Source organism: Protopterus annectens, chromosome 3.part0, assembly GCF_019279795.1.
Source record: "Protopterus annectens isolate FY-2018-M chromosome 3.part0, PAN1.0, whole genome shotgun sequence".
Taxonomy (NCBI): Eukaryota; Metazoa; Chordata; order Ceratodontiformes; family Protopteridae; genus Protopterus; species Protopterus annectens.
This window is the reverse complement of record NC_056731.1, coordinates 1,716,495,818-1,716,518,635: the sequence shown is the minus strand read 5'-3', so window position 1 is coordinate 1,716,518,635 and position 22,818 is coordinate 1,716,495,818. Positions and strand designations below refer to the sequence as shown.

General features: G+C 39.1%; 1 protein-coding gene across 1 annotated transcript in view; it reads right to left on the bottom strand.

Annotated features, from left to right (window-relative positions):
- ACOT13 (acyl-CoA thioesterase 13) overlaps positions 1–22,818 on the bottom strand; it is a 115,585-nt gene that overhangs the window by 12,742 nt on the left and 80,025 nt on the right. Inside the window, exon 2 of the mRNA XM_044065750.1 lies at positions 13,370–13,554. Coding sequence (XP_043921685.1) covers positions 13,370–13,554 — 185 coding nt within the window. The remainder of the gene's footprint in view (positions 1–13,369; positions 13,555–22,818) is intronic.

The window sequence follows — 22,818 nt, the reverse complement described above, 5'->3', positions numbered from 1 at the left end:
GTAACCACAGCATACCCTGCTGGAACATAGAAGATTAACTAACAAAACTTCAAGAAAACAAGTTTGAAATTAAGTGCTTTATGATTGTGCTATAAAACGAAGTTATGTACTCACCATAATAGTCCACGTGAATTGTTTATCTCACCTTTATTCTCACTGATGGGTTCGGAGCTGATCACACAGCTGAAAGCAAAGCTCAAGGTTTGCCAGTAGCTCAAGACCAAGCCCCTTATCCCATGATTCACTGCTGGAATCACCTCAGATCTTGTTTGCTGCATGTATATATACCCCTGTAAGGGGAGCACTCCCCAAGAAGGAAGAAGTATAGCCTGCTACAGACCACCCTCCCAAACCCAGGAACCCCACTCGGCCTTCCTGAGAACACTGGAAAATATGAAGGTCTCTCCAAACACCATTATATTGGGCGACTTCAACTACCCAAACATAGACTGGGGGCATTACTCTAGCTCCAACACCCTAGCCCAAAGGTTCCTAGAATTTATAAACTCAAATGCTATGGAACAACTTGTTACCACTCCCACAAGAGGGGAAAACATACTGGACCTGATCATCACCAACATGGGGACTCTATGCTCCAGACCTGAAGTGTATCCCTTACTGGTAAGATCAGACCATAAACTAATCTCACTGGATATTCACATCCCAACCCCACCTCCTGCCCAGAAAACCACAGTGAAAAACTTCTCTAAAGCAAATTTCACACTCCTCAAAACCGAGGTGGAATCCTTCAAAGCCCCCGGGCCTGTGGAAAATACGGCCCAGACCGCAGAATCCTTTATAAATGCATTCTATGAAAACCTTCAGGAATGAATGGATCATGCAATCCCAAATAAAACCAAGACCCAATCCTCCAAAGGCAGACGTCCTGTCTGGTGGACCCCAGCCATAAACAAACTATACAATAGAAGGAGGAAGCTACTACATGATAGAGCAAAATACCAAAAAGGGAAGGCATCTCTGATCAGTATTAGCAAAAAAACTACGGGCACTCATAAAATCGTCTAAGGCCAGCTTCGAGAGAAAAATTGCACAGGACACTTAGGATAATCACAAGGCTTTCTTTAGTTATGTTAGTAACCTGGGTGGGAATTCCCAGATATGCTCAGAATTAGTCCAAAATGACAAAAAATACACCGAACCCACAGACATTGCCAACATCCTAGCTGACAGGTTCAGCGCAAACTTCTCCCCCCCCTCCCCACCAAAAGGGCAAATATCTATCCCAGCAGAGTGCTGCCCCCCTGACATCTCAGATGCTCAGGTAAGAGCCGCCCTTTCCAAAGCAAAAAACACAGCATCAATGGGACCAGACGGTGTCCCTGGCTGCGTCCTACATGAACTCCAAGAAGAGCTACACCCAAACATAAAACTACTGTTCAATCTCAGCCTTACTACAGGATATGTATCCAAAGAGTGGCGTACAGCAACAGTGGTCCCTCTCCACAAAGGTGGTGCCTCAACGGATCCTGGAAACTATCGCCCCATAAGCCTGACTAGCTTGGTCTGCAAAGGTATGGAAAGGATCATCATGGACCTCATAAATAAAGATATTGGGGACCTACAGACACTGGATCCTACCCAGTTCGGCTTTTTTAATGGCAGATCCTGCCTCTTAAACCTGGTCGATTTCTTTGAAACAGTCACCAAGGCCATTGACGAGGGGAAGATGGTCCACACAGCCTACCTGGACCTCGCAAAAGCCTTCGATACAATACCCCACTCGGGCATTATAGATAAGCTCACCAGCTTAAATATAAACCCCTATCTCACTAGATGGGTTGCAAACTGGCTCAAGGACAGAACCCACATGGTTAGAATTGCTGGAGCCATGTCAGACTCCAAACCAGTTACAAGTGGTGTCCCACTAGGCTCAGTCCTGGGACCTCTCTTGTTCGGTATATATTTCTCGGAGGTACAGGCCAACACGGAAGGACTGTGGCTGACCAAGTTCGCAAATGACTGCAAACTGGGCGCCATAATCGACTCTCCAGCCGACACAAGCATCTTCCAAAAGGGCCTCATAGAAACAGGCAACTGTTGCCAGAGCCATGGCCTCGAGCTAAATGCCAAAATGTGTATAGTCATCCCCTTTGGCAAAAACAAAGTGCCCACAAATTACCACATAGGTGGTAATCCATTAAGTACAGAAGAAGTAATTAGGGACCTGGGGACCCAAGTTGATAGCAATCTCTCATTTGACAACCATGTGGCCAAAGTGGTTAGAAGAACATTTTATATAGCCCACCTAATCATGAAGGGATTCACATCTAGATCAGGGGAGGTCATCGTGCCTCTTTACTCATCCCTTATCAGGCCCATAACTGAGTACAATGCCCCTTTTGGGATGTACCTTACCAGACACCTGCAGCAACTGGAAAGACCCCAAAAGTACCTCACCAAGAGGATCAAAGGGCTCAAACAGATGCCATATGCTGCCTGGTTAAAGAAACTCCAGCTCTACTCAGTGGCATACCGCCTGCTCAGAGGCGATCTGTGCCTGATGTATAAAGCCATGTCCAATCCGGAATTAATGGACATGCTGCACCTCAGGAAATCCAAATCCCATCGAGCTACACACTCGAGAGACTTGAACCTCAGCACTGAAATAAATAGGACATGCTGGAGGGACAGATTCATAGCCCAGAGGCTCCCTTCACTCTGGAATAAAATCCCAGTCCAGGTTAGGCAGAGTCCCTCATTGACTCTCTTCAAGAGGAATCTTGATGAGTGGATGGGAGATCGTAGGTTTACCCCGGGTATCACTTCTGTGTCACTGTTAGACAGAGACACAGTAAACTAACCTCGAAAAAGGGCATAGCAAAATTAATTTAAAATGGGTGCCGAAAGCCAAACACACTCTGGCTAGGCTTATAAATGCCCTAGGGCAGATAGCCTAGTATGAACCTATGAACCTATGAATAAGGGATTTTGACAGGAGGTCTCATGTGAAAAACACCTTTGAGAAAAACCTTAGATAACTTATGGGCCATAATATTTAACCCATCGAATCCAAGGTGGAAATTTGATATGGCGGCTAACTGAACCCGAACTGTGGCAGCTGCTACTCCTTCCTTAAAAATCATTGTCAAAAACTCTAAAATGGATGACAAAGGAGCTCGGAAAGGGTCAATTGTTTGTATACTGGCCCAAATGGAGAACCTTTTCCACTTACTGCGATATAGTTTTTTGGTGGATGGCTTATGAGAAGACAATAGAATTTGTCTTGTGTCATCTTAGAGTGAATGAAGCCTGGCTATTTGGGGAAGTGGAACAGCCAAGCAATCAGTTTTAGAGACTGCAATGAAGGATGGAGGTCCCCTGACGGGTGTGTCGACCAAATGAACTGTCGACCATATGAACTGTCGACCATGACACTGGTACTTTTGTATTATGCTTATTTTGTTCTTTTGTAATAATTGTTTACTTCGTGTATTTGGAGCTTTTCTCCCCGGGCCTCTACTGAAAACGGATATATGTCCAGTAAGACTAGCCCGGTCAACAAATGTAAAATAAATAAAATAAAAAAAAAAAAATATATATATATATATATATATATATATACTATCAAGAAAGATATATATATATATATATATACTATCCTATCAAGAAAGTCAAAAAAAAAAGTTTTTAAACTTGCAAATAAATTAATCTATCGATTAATATTGGTCCGAGCTATCTGGAACATCGAGATCTGTGCCGCGGCAAACTAGATCGGAGGTAATTCCAGCAGTGCATCATGGGATAAGGGGCTTGGTCTCGAGCTACTGGCAAACCTTGAGCTTTGCTATCGGCCGCGTCGAAGCTGAGGATCGGCTCCGAACCCATCAGTGAGAATAAACGGTGAGATTTAACAACTTCACATAAGTTAGTTTCAATGCAGAAGCAGACATAATGTCTAGAGCTATAAGTTTTTCTATTGTCTTGAAAGAAAAGTAATTACAGAGTTTAAAATGTAAAGTGCTTTATGACTTTCTAGCAGCTACACAGTTCTAAGCAAACATCTGAGAGAGATGTATTTTTAAGACAGAGATGTTAAAATTCTTTTAAGTTTCTGTTTAGCTTGGGAACTGAAGTCGGGTGACCAAGAGTGATGTTACCCAAGTTAACCCAGCAGTAAAATGTGATATTAATTTAAGAACTCTCTCAGACAGAGAGACTGTGCATTTTGTATTTTGTCTTGGACATAGCAAGAACATCCTCTCATCATCATCGTCTGCACTTGCTGTCTGTACGTAAGATTCAGGGCACAGTATCTCTCTTAGATATAGCTAGGAATATAGTAAAGATTAGTTTAGATGTTTTCTGTATTTATTTGAGACTGTCCTGCAATGTTATCTTAAAATATTTCCTGTGATTTTGAACTCTGAAGTAGCTGTGTTTGTTTTCTGAGTATTGTCTTGTTCTTTTATTATTTATTCTTAAATATATTTAAACCTATCTTTGTGGCTGATATTTGTGAGACATAGGCCACTCCTAAACAGCCTTGCTCTTGGTTAAAACTACCATTTGGATAATAGTAACATTACAGAGTAGGATTGGACACCCTTTGTAAGGGCCTTATAGTAGCGGACATGCAAGGGTGGCTGGTGGCAGCTGGTAATACCTTACAGTCTGGGCAGAAGGAGGCATAGTTAGTAAACCTGTGCCAGCATTTTCCAGGCACATGTATGTGCTTTTGTATATAAATCAAATCTCAAAGTGTGTGTGTCAGTTACTTGGGTAGGGACATAAAGCACTGGGTGGACAGAGAGGGTGCTGGAGGTTTGGTTTGGCCACTTGGCTGAGCTCTCAACCCTACAGCTGTGCCAGTGGGGAGTCTTATTGGGGATTGGGAGAAACCAGCCCCAGACTGACTGTGATCTCTGTATGCTCTTAAGGGAAATTGCACTTTACTGTGTGTGTACTTGTCATCCTCCCATTGTTTACATCCCTCAGTGTTGCCAGTGGAGAGGATTGAGGCTCCTCGATTACTGGGCCAGTGCAGGGGCATCACACTTCTCATAACAAATACAATGCAGTTTGAAAGCCATCTCAAGAAGCACTGCAATAAACATCTTGCTTTCAGGAAATAAAAATAACTGAACAGTGTTGTCTGAAATGTCTGGCGCTCCATACACAGTATCTGAACTATCTATGAATGCTTACACTATGATGAAACCATTCTGCTTAATTTAAATTCTGGGAAAAATAAAGGGATATGAATACACAAGCTAATGATGGATGGACTAGCAATCTTTAGCATGAAAAGAATTAGTATACAGGCACATGCTTACAAAATACCAAATACACAGGAGAAGCCAACAAAGCACAGTAATCCTCCTACTTGAAGTGAGAGTTACTATTAAATTAGTCTTAAGGTATTAACCACTGGATATGATGCAGGTTTAAAGATATATGTATTACATTTTTCAAACAAAGTGAATGTCTTCAGGAGACAAATACATATATGAATAGATATCTGAGCAGAAAAGCCCTTTTCGTAAAAGCTCTGCAGGTCTTTATGGATGCTACAGGAGTACAATTCTGGCCTAAATGGAATTTGGTAGTGGTACCAAGAGCATTGTAAAAGATAAGTGACTAAATATAGACTTGAATTTTTTTTTGAATGTTGCATAACTTCAGACCATAGAAGAAGTGAACAGATCCATGCCTCTGAAAAAGTTAAGATGGAAAAAAATGGTTCCGTTTATCCCCATAATTTCGCTGTTTGGATAATTTCTGAAAAGCCTTTAAAATCATGACTATTATTCATGAGCAGTTTGAAGGCTATTACTGTACCATCAGCTTGACCGAATGTGGGCTGGGATGTGCAAATTCTGATGAAGGATCAAAAAGCTGTTTGAGGTAAGATGTTTAAAAGGCAGAACAAGAACATTATGTTGTAAAAACAAACTCAGGCTCAGGGCTAAAACACAGTTAGAAAAATCTTTTGGACTTCAAATGACTTGCGTTTACTAGGAAACCTGTACATCAAAGGAAAAACCATGCCACATCTCTTGTGGCCCTGAAGAAGCCATCTCATCCCTCAAACAGCCTTATGGTGGGGGAATCAGAAGGAAGTAACTATGGCACTTGGCAATGCTTGGAGGTACAGCCAGATCAGAAAATGGGTAAACCCAGAATATAAAAATCATTCTGGACATTGCTGGACTGTTGGATTGTGGGATTATTTGTGGATAAAAAGCAGCTCCTACTCAGTCTATCCACTAGAATGTGAACTCTCACAAGACAGCTCTTGGTCTGAGTAACTCAAGTCCATAATCCTAATGGCCTCCCTGTACAAGTGTTAGGAATGTGTGCCCCACTGCTTGTTCACACACCATATATATTATGTTACTGCCAAGGCTGACTGCACTGTTACCAAGGCACAAAGTCGTCAGCGGCTTCTTAGACTGTACAATCAAAAGAAATTTAAGTTATGTACTCACTATAAATGGGCATCTGTGCTGTCAATTTTCATTCTTCCTCAACAACTGGGTTACGGATCTGACTTCAGTGGAAGTTCTATACCAGAAAGCAGCCGAGCTGGCCATGGATTAGTTGAATGGGCCTAAGGAGAGGCCTTGCTGAGAATAAATCTAGGAAATGCAATGAACTCTTTCATTTTGTGCAAGTAGAAAAGTAGTTGTCTATGAACATCTAACAAATGCAGCAGATATTCTCCTTTGTTCGAAAATTTTGGAAAGAAGATTTATAAATTAATAGCTTTATTTATATTTGATTCAGAAGCCACTTTTGGTAGAAAAGAAGGGTTTGTTTGTAAGATCATCCTGTCTTTATGAAAGAGAATGCACTCCCTGTGAGCATCCAAGTTAGGGATTTTATGCCCACAGGAAGCACATTTCTTAAAACCTGTCGGCTTATCAGCCATGACAGAAAAAAAGGTCTATACAAGATAAAGAAAAGGAGAGAGTTTTTTTTTTTGACAGATAGGTAAATAATAAATTACCAACAATGGTAATTAAGAATACCCTGTTAAAAAAGGGTAGGAATGAAAGAAATACAAAGAGAGTACTAACAATTGTACTAAAAAAAATATAAATAGTAAGAGGCCTGACACAGAAAACTCAAAAAACTAGAGAGATGTAAGGTTTAAATATATAAATACATAATAAAATGTAAAAGAGAATGAAGAATAGGATATATAAAATTAGACCAATGCATTTACAATTGCCTAGCAGTAAACTAATGCCATCAGAGAGGATGGATGTCCGTGCGTGTTGGCAGCAAATGAGGTATTGGGGATGGACTAGGGCATTGTGGGTCGAGGGAGGAGCTTGAGAGATGGATCCAAAGTCTGTGAAATGTGGCCAAGTCAGATTTGGAACCCAACTGTTGATGAATGAAAAGAGCATCAGATCCAATTTTATCTCCAAGACACAGATGTAAGGTTTCACTTCCATCCTGAATCAGAGACTTTAGGCTCTATGGCTGCCTAAATGGATTCCTTAATCCAAGCAAGATGCATCAGTGCTAACAATAATTATGGGATGAAGATCCAAAAAAAGTTTCCTTGTTAATAAATTTCTAAAATTTGGCCATAAAGACAGCTGTGCCCAGCATGCTATGGAAATATACATTACGGCAACCAAAAACTTTAAATCCTGTTGCCACTCCACACTGATGGTCCACTGAAGCACCATCATGCAAAGATTTATATTGGGGATCATTAAAAAGAAGGCAGCCATAAATCCAGGTGGTCTCGTTCAAAGATGAGTTGGGGTCTTCTTGATTTGAAGATAATCCAGAGAACAATGGACTTCAGGTCCACTCATCTTCATAATGGTAAAATGCTTAGCACATCCTTCTACCTAGGGAACTACCTATAAGTCCAGAGCTGAAAAAGCATCAGTCAGAACTGTGTGCAACTGATAGTGATCCTTGGAGACTGAAGTTGAGTTCTTGCAGTGGATATTACTTTCTTTGCTGTCAGGAGCCAATCATCCAGCATGGCATATACTTAGATTCCTTAAAGTCTCACAGCTACTGCCAAGCACTTCACGAATATTCTGGGCATTGCAATAAGGCTAAATGAGAGGGTCCTGAACTGAAGTTGATAGGCATTTACATAGGTGAGGACATTCCATGCTTCTAACTTCAAAATTTGAGGTGCAGACAGGCATTCTGAAAACTTGCACACAGTCAAGTCTCTTTTTGATAAAGAGTGAAAGTCTCACAGAGTGTCTATGCAAAAAAATTCTTACAGGTGTTAAAGTTGTTTACATCAGCAATGGGATAAAGGTCCTTCCATTTTATGGTACCAAAAAGTAGGGCAAATAAAATTATGAATCCCTGCTGGTCTGCACCTCCTTTTCAGACAGGTCCTTTTCCTTTTCAGTTTTATCAGTTTCTGAGCTGAGCAGCACTGGTCACTGGAAGGCAGCATCCCCTGTAAAAGGGGGTCAATCACAGACAGGAGTAATGCTGTACACTACTGCCAGATCAAGATGTTCTGACTATCACATTCTTGACAGTATATGCCAAGAAGACCAGCACGAAGAAAAATGTGGGAGATGTGGTCACCTTAGGTTATTAGGCTAATCTTTACCAAATGAATGGCTTCATCAAGGAAATCTCAAAGAAAATAAAGAATCTGCATAAGCTAGTTAAGTGCTCTGACAGACAAGGTAGAGGATCGTAGCACTGACTTCCTAGACAGCCAATCTTTGAGTCTATCTGGCGCTGGACACCTACTTCAAAGAAATTGTGTTCCTTTACAAAGTTACAGATACAGAATATAAGGTGAGATCCGTTTTCGGTATCTCTGTGCAGACTTCCCAGTCCTTGGGAGGGGATACGTAAAGGAAAATACTGCCTTCCTGGATAAGTGTGTTAAGTGTCCATGACTGGTAGAAATTACTCAGAAGGGCCTATGTGGTACCCAAACAATCTGATGCAAATTCCACTATGGAAAGAAGATAGCATCTGTGGGCCAAATCTCTGTCTTCTTCTAGCATGCACTTTATCAAATCTCCAAAATATATCATTAGGAACTGAAGAAGGATGCAGGGCTTAATCCAAAATTTAAAAAATGACATCTTCAATCTTAGTTTGAGGCTAAACATGTTTATTATTAAAAACACACTTTATGGACTTCCTAACCAGTGGGGTCTCAGACAAAGAAGAAAATGTCATATTTTAAGTAAGGGCAGGGGCCATAAATGGCTATATTTGAGGAAACAGGACTGGGTTGGGATTACCTGTTGAGACAATGAAAACCTGAATGGAGCTGTACAGCCTGGAGTAGAATTGCATGTCTGTCTGGTGAGAATGAGGGTGGAGTGAAAATGGAAAGCAGACCTTCACAGGAAAAGGCCCACTGCCCTTTTGTTGGGCAATGAAGATGGAAGGCACCTCTTAAAAATGAGGAGGATGAAACCAATTGCATGTCTGTCTGGTGAGAATGAGGGTGGAGTGAAAATGGAAAGCAGAGATCCACTGCCCTTTTGTTGGGCAATGAAGATGGAAGGCACCTCTTAAAAATGAGGAGGATGAAACCACCAATGGCTGACACTCCAAGTATCTAAACAAGGATGATTTCAGTAAAATGAACATCTTTCCCAAAAAGGGAAGTATAAGCAGTTATTTTGCTGCTAGGAAGAGGCTTCAAGAGAAACAAAAGCAGCCTTTGAAAATTCTGCTATATCTGCAAGGGTGTCCACAGAACTACTAAGGCAGGAGTCACCAGACCCATTCTTATAGGTTCATAGGTAGTTAACGAGATATGTGAGTCAGGTGGACATTGACAAGCCTAACCCAATTTCCCAACTGCCCCAAAGCACAGTCTGGTTTAATGACATGCCCAAGGCCACACAGTAGGTAAAGGGACACTAAAGGACTCAAACACTGGAGCACAGGAAGTAGCACATAACCTTAATCATGTGGCTAATTACCAGCCTTGGAAAATACAACCACAGATGCTGTTATCACAAACATACTTGATAAACTATCTACTCTATAAATTCCAAAAAACAGTACTGGACATGGATGGCACAATAAAGGCAGAAGTAGCAGAAAAAAACGTAACCACAGAATAGCGTACAGACTTTATATTTAAGCACTTTCATCCTCAGACTTCTTCAGAGCAATATTCAATATATAAGACACTACTTTTATAGCAAACCCTACCCAATTAATCACTTCATTCATTCAATTAACCTATTAAAAATAGAAATATAAAGATAAATTCCTTAAAATACACTCATAAAATATACTTTTAAAGTTAATTTATAAAAATTATTACAATTTATTTAAATGCAATCTTCTTTCTCTTAACAAGCACTTTATACTAATCATTTCATTGAGCCCTGTTTTTTATCAGCTTCTAGTTTATCTGCCAAAGGGTTTGTCTCTGTTGTAAAAAAAATTCCTAAAGTCCCCTTCCTTTAAATCAAAAGTTCCTTATTCAGTAATGGAAAAAATAATTTTTTTGTACTAGCCACATTCTAAAGTGTGTTTGTTTGTAAAGGGCGTTATTAACATTTTCCTTTTTTATACTGTACACAAAAGTTGTTTTGTAGCCTGGACATGACTGTGGATAGTATAGGTATAAGTAAAACAATTCAAAATAACTGGAAATTTTTAGAAGGTTATGAGTTGTTTAAAGCAGCAGGTTGTTGTTGTGTCTTTTTGGCTTTTCCCGGTTAGGGGTCGCCACAGCGGAACTCCGCTCCTCTACTGATTGGCAGTTGATTTTTACGTGCTGAGTTGCCAGCCCTAATGCACAACCTTCAACGAAGGTACGCCCATTCACGCATGTCTCCACGCAGAAGACGCTCTAGCTGAGAGTCGAACCGGTCAGCGTCTTACTGTGAGGCGACAACACTACCGCAGCACCACAAAACCCAATTTTGTTTACAAAAATAATTGTAACTTAAAAACTTTATTGCAGAAGGACTATACCAGATACACTCCAAAAGCTTTTTATACAAAAAGGACCATGGGCATGTTTAAATGTGGTACTACATAAAACAGACTACAACCTTTACCCAGGATTTCCACATCTCATGCCCCAAACTACTTAAAGTATTACTATTCCAAGCCACCCTTTGCAACATATATTCAATCTCATTCTCACTACCAAAGCCTTTCCATCCAATTTTAAACACTCATTAATACTCCCCCTCTCCAAACTTGCCACTTCACCATAATCAGTGATTACAAGCCAAATCCTGCCTTACAGCTAAAGTTTTTGGAAAGTTAATCTAGTTAGAAATATTGGAATATATTCAAAAGTATGATGTGCTCGCAAACACCAGGCTTCTGTCACATTTACGGTATGCTAACAATATTATATACTTTCACTATCCATATGTCTATAGCATATGAAAAACAGACTTCTCACAGGTGCCATTTTCTTGGATCTTAAATGCACTTTCAAAAGTGCAGACTGCCACTTACTACTTTAACAGCTGGGCAATACTGGTCTTGCTGAAGAAGCAGTTCAGTGGTTCCAAAATTACCTCAACAAAAAGACCTCACAATGCAATCTCAGAGACAGGGTGTACAACAAATGGAATTCTGGACAGACAACTGCTGACATCCCTGCTATCCTCTCTATTTATCAATAATCTACCTTACAACCTACCAAACATCAACTGCACACTGTAAGCCAATGATAATATACTTGCAAGGGCACATTAATTTCTGAATACATTATGCACTTGATTTTGTCAAGATAAGGAACTGGCTGACTTCTAATAATCTAACAGCTAATACCCCAAAGTTTTCTGCCATAATACTAGGAAACCAGAAGAGACGTACAGAAACTCAGTTTCTAAACATTAAGGATCTACAAAAAAACATCCACACCCTTAAAGTGAACTGTAAAGGTACCTGGGTATTATTGTTCGAAAACAAGTTATCCAAGTAGAGCAACAGTTTAACAAAGTTCTGAAGACTGAACATCAAAAAACGTTCTCATTCCACATCTTAAGTGTTATCTACCACTAATCTGTCAAACTCCCAACAAAATATTAATACTCTTCAATCAGAAAAGAAGAAAATACTCATATTCATTCATTTATAAGAGGAAACACCAATGTGATACCATTCAGAAAACCAAATGCTTACCACTTAATGCAAGAGCATATTTTTTTTCCTAAATACCTTGTAACAAACAAGCTATTAAAAGGTACTGCTCACCTTTGAACAAATATACTACTAGTCAGAAATCCTCAGGATAACCCAAGTAAGACGCCCTAGACAGCTGAAAAGACCACATTTAGCAGGGCAACAACAGAAAGGGCCTTCTGCAAAACTGCCCCTGAAGCATGAGATAGTTTACCAGAAAAAATACAAAAAAGCAAAATTATTATTTTTCAAAAGTTCTTTAAATCACACCTCATTAGCAAATATAAGGGAAACAGGTTAGATCTAGGGAACTGGTGCTTAAGGTATCCTACAAAAACACTACACTCAGCAACATGTTGCTATAACACTCAGACAGCTATATAACCACTGAAAATATGTAAATAAACCACAATTGTATCCTTGTATATAAAGAAGAGATCTGTGTAAACACCATTCATGTAAAAACACAACTGTAGTATGGAACTGGATTAGTGATAGTAACTTTGTACAGAATACACTGACATAAATATTTATGTAAAACACAAATTTAGTAATTGTTGAACTGTAAATGTTGGTTATAACATAAATGGAATGCAAATGGTGGCTTAAAATGCATCTTGGGGGTAATCAGTTTTGTAAACATTGCTCTGAAAAACTGCCTCTTGGCTTGGGTCATGGCTGAAAACTATCTTGGACCAGTTACCTATTTAACAAAGTCAAATGAATGACTAAATAAATAATTCTGAAACACGTTTGATGATATTCCAGAGTTGCTTAGGACTTGACTAAGCTTCCGAACTAGTAGTCTGTAATACAGAGCTGTGCTCGCACCATTTTTAAATAAAGACTATAAATTAATATCAGCCTCTTATAGGATTAAGTACTGTGGAAATTTTTACCCCTTCCTCTCTCTCTTTTCCCTTCTTTCCAAAAGATAGACTGGAACAAATATAACATTTTTGTTGCTCCATTAAGGTATTTTCCCTTAGGACTCTATGCTGCAGTGCAAAACTCTGTGTTGCAGGATGCATACTATACTAGTAAGGCAATACCAGTGACTTAGAAATGGCATTCCTAGCCGAGTGCAATACTGAAGCCCACTGAACTGAGTCCACAGAATCATGAAAGGAAAAACTTAACTTAAGCATCTGGGACTGGAGGAAGTGCAGGAAGGTGACTTATGTATACAAAAATAAATTGTTAAACAGCATATTCAAAATGTTACACTATATGACAGATATGTAATAGGGTAGTAAGACAGATGTGGTCAGCTTACGTAATGTTCATATCTACACTGACACCTGGTGCACCTCGCTCTGTGTTTATTAGTGCTGTAGTTGAAACAAAGTCCACAAGTGTAGCGGTCAGTCCTCCATGCAGTGTGCCACCTCTGTTTGTGTGCTCCTCTTCAACTTTCATCTCACAGACCATTTTTCCAGGAATAGCAGAAACCAGTTGCAGCTGAAAGAATAAACAAAAAATAATGCATAAACACACTGGTCCCAAACTCCTACTAACAATTTGATTTCTGAAGCCCCCAGTGAAGTCCTCAAGTAGATTATTTTAGTAAATATGCAAATTAAATAAGTTAATTAATTGACTATGACATGAAATTTACACTTCAGCAATGGTCCTGTGAACCCAAAGCTGATTTTTTAAATTCCTTTGCAGATCTCTTTAACTGAAAGAGATTTTTACACTCCCATCACCTTCTGTCAGTGTCTGAGTCCCTGCCCTGGACTTTCATGCCTTATTTGGTTTCACAAACTAAACTCAGAACACAGTATAGTACACCAACAGGTTGATGAAGGTTGTACTCATTTTCCTCATAGGAAGGGATTATCATCTTAAAAATATATAGTCTCTCAGTTACTGAAAATCCCATGTGGTGTTTCTGGTATTGGGTAATGATAACCATGACTGGTACCGTTCAGTGATAATTGAGTGGTTTGGAAAAAACATTGTGCCTCTATCCTCAATTTTTTCAGTGCTTTCCTCCCGTAAAGCAGGGAGCTATGACAATTACCCCCCACCCCCACCCCTGCGATGCACATCAGTCATACATTCTTTTCTACTTCCAGTCATGCTAATTGCCAATGCTTTGTAGTGTTTAATTTTTTCAGTTAGCCTCTCACTCACCCATGCTACACAGAGGACCTTCTAAAAAGGCATTCAGTCCTTTACCTTCCATTTATAGTCCTACTGGTGCTCTGGTCTTGGCCTTGAGCATGGGTCGCCATTTTCTCAGATGAGTGGAATAACTCTTTGCTGGTGTGCCACATCAACACAGGATGATTTATCTGTGCATACTCAGTCATCAATGACAGGTTCTTTATCAAACCCCTTTTTACTAGTCTTGTTATTTTTTTAAGTAGCTTTCCAAAAGTGCTCAATGTTAAACTGTTTAAACACATATCAAGTCTGTTCAAGTACTTATTTTCTAGTAAGATACTGTGCTCCCACTTCAAGGTTACAGCAATTCTTTTTTCAGTTTAGACATCTTGTGAATGCAACGCCTACCCCAAACTAATATTTTACATGTTCACATCTGAAATGTCTATATATCTGAAACTTCTAAAATCATACATTTGTGTTTCTGTTGCAATATATTACAGCTTTTCTTCCCAAACCCCCACTAACAATAGTCCATAACCCAACCGAACAATGTAGTCAATGAAATATAAATGACAATGGATGAAAAATATATCACAAGTGGGTTATTAATAGGAAAATGAAGGGTAACTAAGGTCCAAAGGTCCAAAATGTAATGCTGGAGAACAAGGAATAGTTGTGTAAAATCTTACCATAATCACAGATTTCCTACTCTTTTATGTTGCAGCATTCTTTACATGACGGAATCCTGTGCCATGGGCGACCCGCTGTCCGGCCAGTATACAAAAGGTTTTAAGTACTGCTAGTATGCATGACGTTGCACAAATGGCTTAGGTGAACGTCAGCCATATAAGTGACATCTGCATGTAAAATCCTCAGAATAGGATGCCCCAGGAGGAATGCAAGGTTATCAGACATCCAGAACCAACGCAAACACCAGGGGGAAGGAGGGAGGGATACAATGCTGCAACATAGAAGAGAAGTATATATATGGCTATGGTTAAGATTTTACACAACTATTCTTATGTCATGCTACTCTAATGTTGCACTATTCTTTACAAAAGTAAGTGAAACTACCAAAGCTTAGGAGGAAACCTGGGAGGAGGAAGGACCAGAAGAGCTCTCTAGAAAAACATGAAGAATGACTCTATCAAAACCAGCTCTAGCTCTGGATCATAGGAGGTTACTAGGCTATTGGCCCTGAAGCCCTTATAAGCTTAGCCAAGTGTTTAGCCCGTGTTTAGACAAATCAGCACCCGATGCCCCTGTCCAACAGGGACATGGCTGGAATCCCACAGGTATATTTTCTGTTTCCCTTCCAGTTATCCAGGTTGCACTTAAAAAGGGGTAAAGAAGTACTCTGCTTGATGTGGAGAGGGAGTCTATTCTTGTTTATTTGGTGCAGTATCACAGGAGTACAATTCATTCATTCTTAAAGACACAAAGGGTGATATCAGGAACCTAACTGAGCAGTTAGAAGTGAAATGGACAGTCAGACTACGTGGATATTATGGGCATGGCCGCAATGACAGAGTACCTATCAGACTGAAACTTAAAGCTAGACCATTGAATAGGAAATAATATAGCATTTTACTGTTTTTTTTACAGTGTTTAATAGTTTTTAACATATATTAATAGTTTTTTATATATTTGTTGTTAGATATACAACATTTAGATGAATGCATTATAATAGTTTGTGTCTTTAAGAATGAATGAATTGTACCCATGTGATACTTTGAAGTATTTAATGAGCTGTTTTCTGTGTTTGTAATATAAAATCTGATGAAGTAGCTTCGCTACGAAAGCGCTCATGTTTTTACCTTGGTATTAAAGACAGATTTATACTGCAGTTTCTGGCTGTCCTTGGGACTTTTGTCTATTTTTCGTGGTGTACATTTTTATTCTTATTGGACCCAAGTTCTGGTACAGTTTGGTTGCTGTGTCTTACTGTTTAGATTAAAGTTTGATCTTAAAGCTGAATTTTTCACTATTGATTTCTTGGATATTATGATTACCAAGACTCTGAATAATACATTAATTACTGATTTATACAGGAAACCATTTAGTAAGAACTCTGCTACACCGAACCAGTTGCCACCCCAAACATAACTACCAACATTCTCAAGTCTCACTTTGTGAGACTTAGATGCATTCAGTGGCGGCTGGTGACTTCAAATCAAAGGGGGGCTGCAGGAGACAGCTGAACGGGTGGGGTCAATGGGAAGGGGTGTGACCAACTAGAAAGGGGAGGAGCTATGCTCAAAACCACAAAAACTAACTTTAATTAAATACGCTGCCCTGGGTGCCAAACCGTCATTATGAGAGTCCAATCAAGACAAAAATAAATGTAGAAGAATAAAAATATTTCAATGCATTGGCTGCATGACAGCTTACTTAATATCTAGATGGAAACAAAAGGTTGTGAGGCATGAAAAAATAAATTACTTTTTAAATACATTACTGGAATGCCAGTCACAATCAAGTATAAGAAAAACAAGCAGCATTCAACTCAAACCACTTCTCCTTGCACTGCAGTTCTAATTATAAATTATATTCAGCTTTATTAAAGTACCAAGTAACATGCTGAAAGTAGAAATCTCTGTGATGCCCCCACTTGTAAAAATGTTTCTTATCCAAAAAAAGACCTGCTGCCTGACAACTATCTACTTGTTTCATGGGGAAAACATGATCAAAGTAAAAAATGAAAAGCAAACAAGAAACAAGCTCAAGATACATTGCTTAAAGGATTACTGTACAGGTTATGGACCACACATGATTGGCATTCTGTTTAGTTTACGAGTAAAGCCTGTAGAGATGACTAGAAGTCTCCAACAAGTGTAATGAGCTTTTTAAAATAATGTAATCCTGTCCTTCAATACCCAAGGCTTATATATTATCTAGTTAAGTATTATCTGCATGACAACAACAGAAAGGCTTTCCATGCTGGCAGTTCTTTAACAGTATGCTTATTAAAGCTTACTTGCATCTTACGATCTCAGACAAGCTTATCTTATGGTCATTAAAGTATTGCTACTTAAACACATAGCAACAGGCACTTTCTGAATAATAAGCATAAATCAACAGTACAAAAATATGACAGAAACCAGACCATTCTGCAAATTCAAGGACAGATGAAAAGCCACTGTAGTACTTGTGTCTACCCTGGATGGGGGGACACTCTGCACATGTTACACTGCATAACTACTCCTTGCCTTGCTTGGACACATCCAGAGTCACTACATGGGGGAGTGGGGTGCAACAAGTATGTCACAATTTGAAATGTCTCTGGCTGACTGTGATGGCCCTGACATTTGTCCTACCTCTCAACCTCAGAGCAAGAAATCTGGACAAAGTCCTACATAGAAGTGGGACAAAGGCCCAAAAATAAGGACACATTTTAAATATTGCTCTTATAAACTTAGAAAGATAATAGAATAGGTCTTGCATTAGTATGAATTTTCTGAAGGGTATGAAATCTGAAACTCAAATGTCTGTCATTATTTTCTAAATTCAGTCTTTAATGATTTGTCATTAATTTGCCAAAAAAAAACACAATTTTATGAAAAATAGACCAAAAATGTGATGCAAAAATATAAAATAGCCACACAATACAGCTGGGAATCTGTCAAAGAAGGGACACTTTAATATTAGTACTGCTAACTTGAGCAGCTGACAAAATAAAAGCATCTACATGCATTTCAAGTAATCTATAACTTTGATTATTACAGTTATTTCTTAATTGTAAACCCTCCATGTTTTCTTCCAAAATTGCTATTTTGCAGAGGGATTATTAGGGGGAAGAGCAACATTTTGAGCCAAAATCAGGGACAGTTGAGAGGCTGGCTATACCTAATTCTATAAAGCAATTTATTTGCATGTACCTCTCAACCTGTTAATGCAATAAATCTGGACAAGGCCAAATATATTGGGGAAACATATAAACAGTACTAAAAATTGCTCTTGTATAAACTGATACAGTTGGTAGAATAACAGGTCTTATTTAACATGCATTTTTCTGAAGGTTATGAAGTGTGAAACTCAGTGTATCATTATTTAGTGACTTAATTCCTAAACGATTTGCCAGAAAACTACAAATTTGAGGAACAAACCAAAAATAAGAAGCAAAAATCTATTCATTCTTTGAAAATCTGAACAGTTGGGAGATATAGTTCAGCTGAGCCTCTGAGTTTGCCGCCCTTCCCCCTCACAAAATCATTGTCAAATGGAGCCTCTGCAGCCATTCCAATGATCCATTACTTGGCTATTTCACTCCATTTACCATAAACACTAATGTGCATACTGCTTTACTTCTATGATGATTTGGACTTCATTTGAAAATTTTATTTTGCATTTTACAGCACAAACACTGAGACATCTGCTAAACAAAGCAATGCAGTCTAACAATGAAAACAGACTTAGCATTAAAACTTCTCTGCCCTTGAAATTCACATTCATTGAAACAGCATTGAAACCCACATTCAAAGAAAATACATTTTGTCAGTGGCAGATAAAGATTAATTTTGGGCTATTTTCAAATCATAGGCCCCTTGCATATGAAACATACATATGCTATTTGATACACCTTCCTGATTGTACTAAATTATATTCCTTGTACAATACAGTACAGTTGTTAGAGGGCGTTTTAAATTTGTTTTGAACATTTTTCCAGTAAGCAATGAAACAAAACGCATGCAGCCATAAATGACAAAACTGCCCAGTTCAGAACATTTCCATCATAAAAGTCTACTCAGACTTCTACAGTCCACCATTATCAGTAAATATGCACAATCCTACAGTCCACCATTATCAGTAACTATGCACAATTCTACAGTCTACCATTATCAGTAAATATGCACAATTCTACAGTCCATTATCAGTAAATATGCACAATCTCTGAAGTAAAAAGTCATCTAAATAATTCCACATTAAAGAAATTTGTAACTAATGAAGAGGTTGCTGTTAGCAAACGCCTTTATATTTCATGGTTTCATCGAAAAATAGTGTCTGCTGCCCCTGAGGAATACATTGCCTATATTACATTAAAAAAATTATAAGCTAGTAATATTGCAAGAGGAAATGGATGGCAAATTGATAACAGGCTCATAGTTAGTATCTTCACCAAGGAGGACATTCTCAGTACGGCAGCATCCACCCCTTGTGGGAGTAGAACCCACAGCCTTCTGCATCAACAGCAAGTACAAAACCTGTTGTGCTATTAACAATGCAAGCCAACTTAGCATAAGCAGCACTAAACTTCTCTTCCCCTGCAGCTCTCAGTTCCTTGTAAAATCTACTCAATACTCAACTGCATCTCAACTTCGCAGCACAATAAATCTGGAAAAAGCCAACAATTATGGGGGGGGGGGGGTCAAAAGCCCAAAAACCAGGGACACATTAAACATTGCCTGTATAATCTTGGAAAGTTGCTAGAATAAAATGCTGTGTTACCACCATACATTTTACTGCCAAGGTCCCTGTGCAAAACAGTCAGAGCAACATACCACTACGCCAAATCAGCTGCTTTGTCAAAGAGAAATGCTGTGTTACCACCATACATTTTACTGCCAAGATCCCTGTGCAAAACAGTCAGGGCAACATATCACTACGCCAAATCAGCTGCTTTGTGAAAGAGAGGAAGACTGAAACTTAAATGGCTATCATTTAGTGAATTCAGTTCTCACCATAGCTGTCAACCTCTTAGTACAAAACACCTGGACAAACCCAGTAATGAGGGAATACAGCCCTCAAACATATTCAGTGAATTCAGTTCTTGCCATAGCTGTCAACCTTAGCACAAAAAACCTGGACAAAGCCAATAATGGGGGAATACAGGGGGAATACAGTCCCAAAAATAGGGACAAATTTCAAATATTCATCTTATAAACTTAGAAAATTGCTGGAATAAAAGGTTGTGTTACTATGTATTTTCTAAAGAATATGAAGTCTGAAATTCAAATGCCTGTCAGTTTTGCTTCTGATGGAACAAAAACAATTTTCAGCAGAGGCCCAGGGAGAAATACTGCAGACACATGTCTTTGTAAAATGGCAGGACACCAGAACAAATCCACACAAACACAGGGAGGGGATGCAGACTCCACACAGAAGGCACCCCAGCCAAGAATCAAACCTGAGAACCTACAGCTTGTGAGATAACAATGCTACCACTGCACCATCAAACATTTAAATATTTAGAAACCACAGATATTATGAGGACCAGAACAGATCAAATATGAGGCAAAAATCTGCATTTTTTTTACAAATGGTGGTGGGTAGGGAATTCAGGCCCTTAACACCTGCATACAAGGTGCAGGATGCAAGCCTGAGGTATTCCCTACCACACCACCATGAGTCTGCTCTAGCCACCAGTATATAGTAACTGGGGCATTTCACACACACACACACACACACACACACACACACACACACACACACACACACACACACACACACACACCACACCTTGTTGCTGAACAGCCCCAGCGATGAGCTAAATAACTGCTTCCACACACATTCTGCATGCTTACCTTGTCAATGAACAGCCCCAGCCCACCAATGAGCTAAATAACTGCTTCCACTTACTGCTTGGTTGCTGCCGATATCTGAACAGCCCCTTTACTTGTATTCCTTGTGCGATTGGTCCATCTCAAAGTATTCCTTGCAGTCCAAATCCATGATTGGTCCTGCCTGCAACTGCTGCAGTCTGGAGTGCCTCCATTTTGTGATGTCATCGCTGCACAGACTTCTAGGCATCTTGGGGCTGAGATGCCTTTCCCCCTATCTAGACTGCTGAGAAAGCAGTCTGAGAGCGTGTGCGCATGTGTACATGTCCGAGAATTGATTTTGTGTTTCTCTGTTCTGTTTTTCATTTGTTTTTTAGGTGGGAGGGCTGCAGTCCTGCAGTCGTATGGCATGCGCCGTCCCTGATAGAGCCTCAAACACCAGCAAGTGGAATGCTCCTCAGCAGCAGGAAAGTTGCTTTGCACCAAAAACATTCTTTCTTCAGCTCAACTCAGGCAGACCAATGATTTAGATGTGTGAAGGTGTCCTTGAAATCTTTAGAAACAGTCTGGCTGTTATATCATTAGTAGGACAGAACCCATATAACTAAGTCTAAAGCAGCAATGATCAAAGTATAAACATCAGTCATTCTCCTGAAATTACAAGAGACCAAAGGATCACACTTTTGTAAGCCAGACTTCCATCCAAGAATTTTATAATACTTCTAAATCCTCTTGACGGGGATGTCACAAGAAATGTTACTAGTTATCACTTTATTGGCATTGAGATGAAGTTGGTGAAGAATGCTTGCCAACATAAAGAACAAAGCTGTTCAGTTAAAGGAAATAGAAACATATGGAGATAGAGACATTTAACCACAAAACAATAAAGAATGAGTGTATTGCTAAGGAACTTACATGCATGTCACTCAAATGGTTTATCCTGAGACAAACAGTAGTACAACTACATACAAGATTAAATATACATACCTTAATAATTACATCTTTCTTAATAGCATTTTTTTATTTTTGATTTCATTAAAAACCCTACCAGAGCTGATGTTTCACTCATTACTTCCTTCTTTTTCTCTCTCTCTGCATATTCTGTCAACTGTATCTGATATGGATGGCATTCCTTGTCCTGCATGTCAAACACTTGCCTGGCTTCTTCCCATTCTATCACTTATACCTTTAAACTTATTTGCTCCCAGTAGAATGGCTCCTTTTGCAGTTTCTTTCACTTGTTTCCAGTCACCTCTTCTTGTTTTCTGTACCCTTAGCCATACTTAAATCTCCTTTCTCCACTTCAAAGCTGGTTTAGTCTTTATTTTTATTTATTTTACATTTGTTTACCAGGAAAGTCTGACTGGAACTAGGTCCATTTACAGCGGAGGCCTGGGGAGAAAAGCTGCACAACAACTTTATACAGTGTTATATATACAATTATCTACTCCCCCCCCCCACACACACACACAGACACACAGCATAGCTATTTATATTGTCCTTAAGAGCTTGCTTCCAAGACCATAATTTCTCCATTTTCCTCATACTTCCACCTTATTTAACCATCCTCTTTTTCCACTTTGATCTGCAGCCATCTGCTTGTGCTATATATAAACATCACAGCTGTTTAGCTTTAAAGTATCTTATTTTATCTTTGTTGATTTGGATAGCACAACTGGGCAAAGCCCATTTTCAGCAGAGACTCAAGGAGAAAAGTTCCACTGGAAATCAGAAGTACATACATAACTGCATTTACTTTATACATTTGCAGTTTCAGAGTTATATTCTTTGCATAACAAGTACTGTGTACATTGATAAACTGAAGTATTCTGTAACAGAAAAATACTGTTAACTATGTACATTGCAAGACTATGAGGCATTTATGCCACCAGAAATTAGGTAGTCTAGATGTATTCTGTAACAGAAAAATACTATTAACTATGTACATTGTAAGACTATGAGGCATTTATGCCACCAGAAATTAAGTAGTCTAGATGTATTTTATTAAGACACAAAACCTTAGCAGTTACCATATACCTTAAGTTACTGTATCCTGTGAAATTAGGATATACTTGATAGTACTGATGAAGGGAAGGACATTAGAAGGAATGGT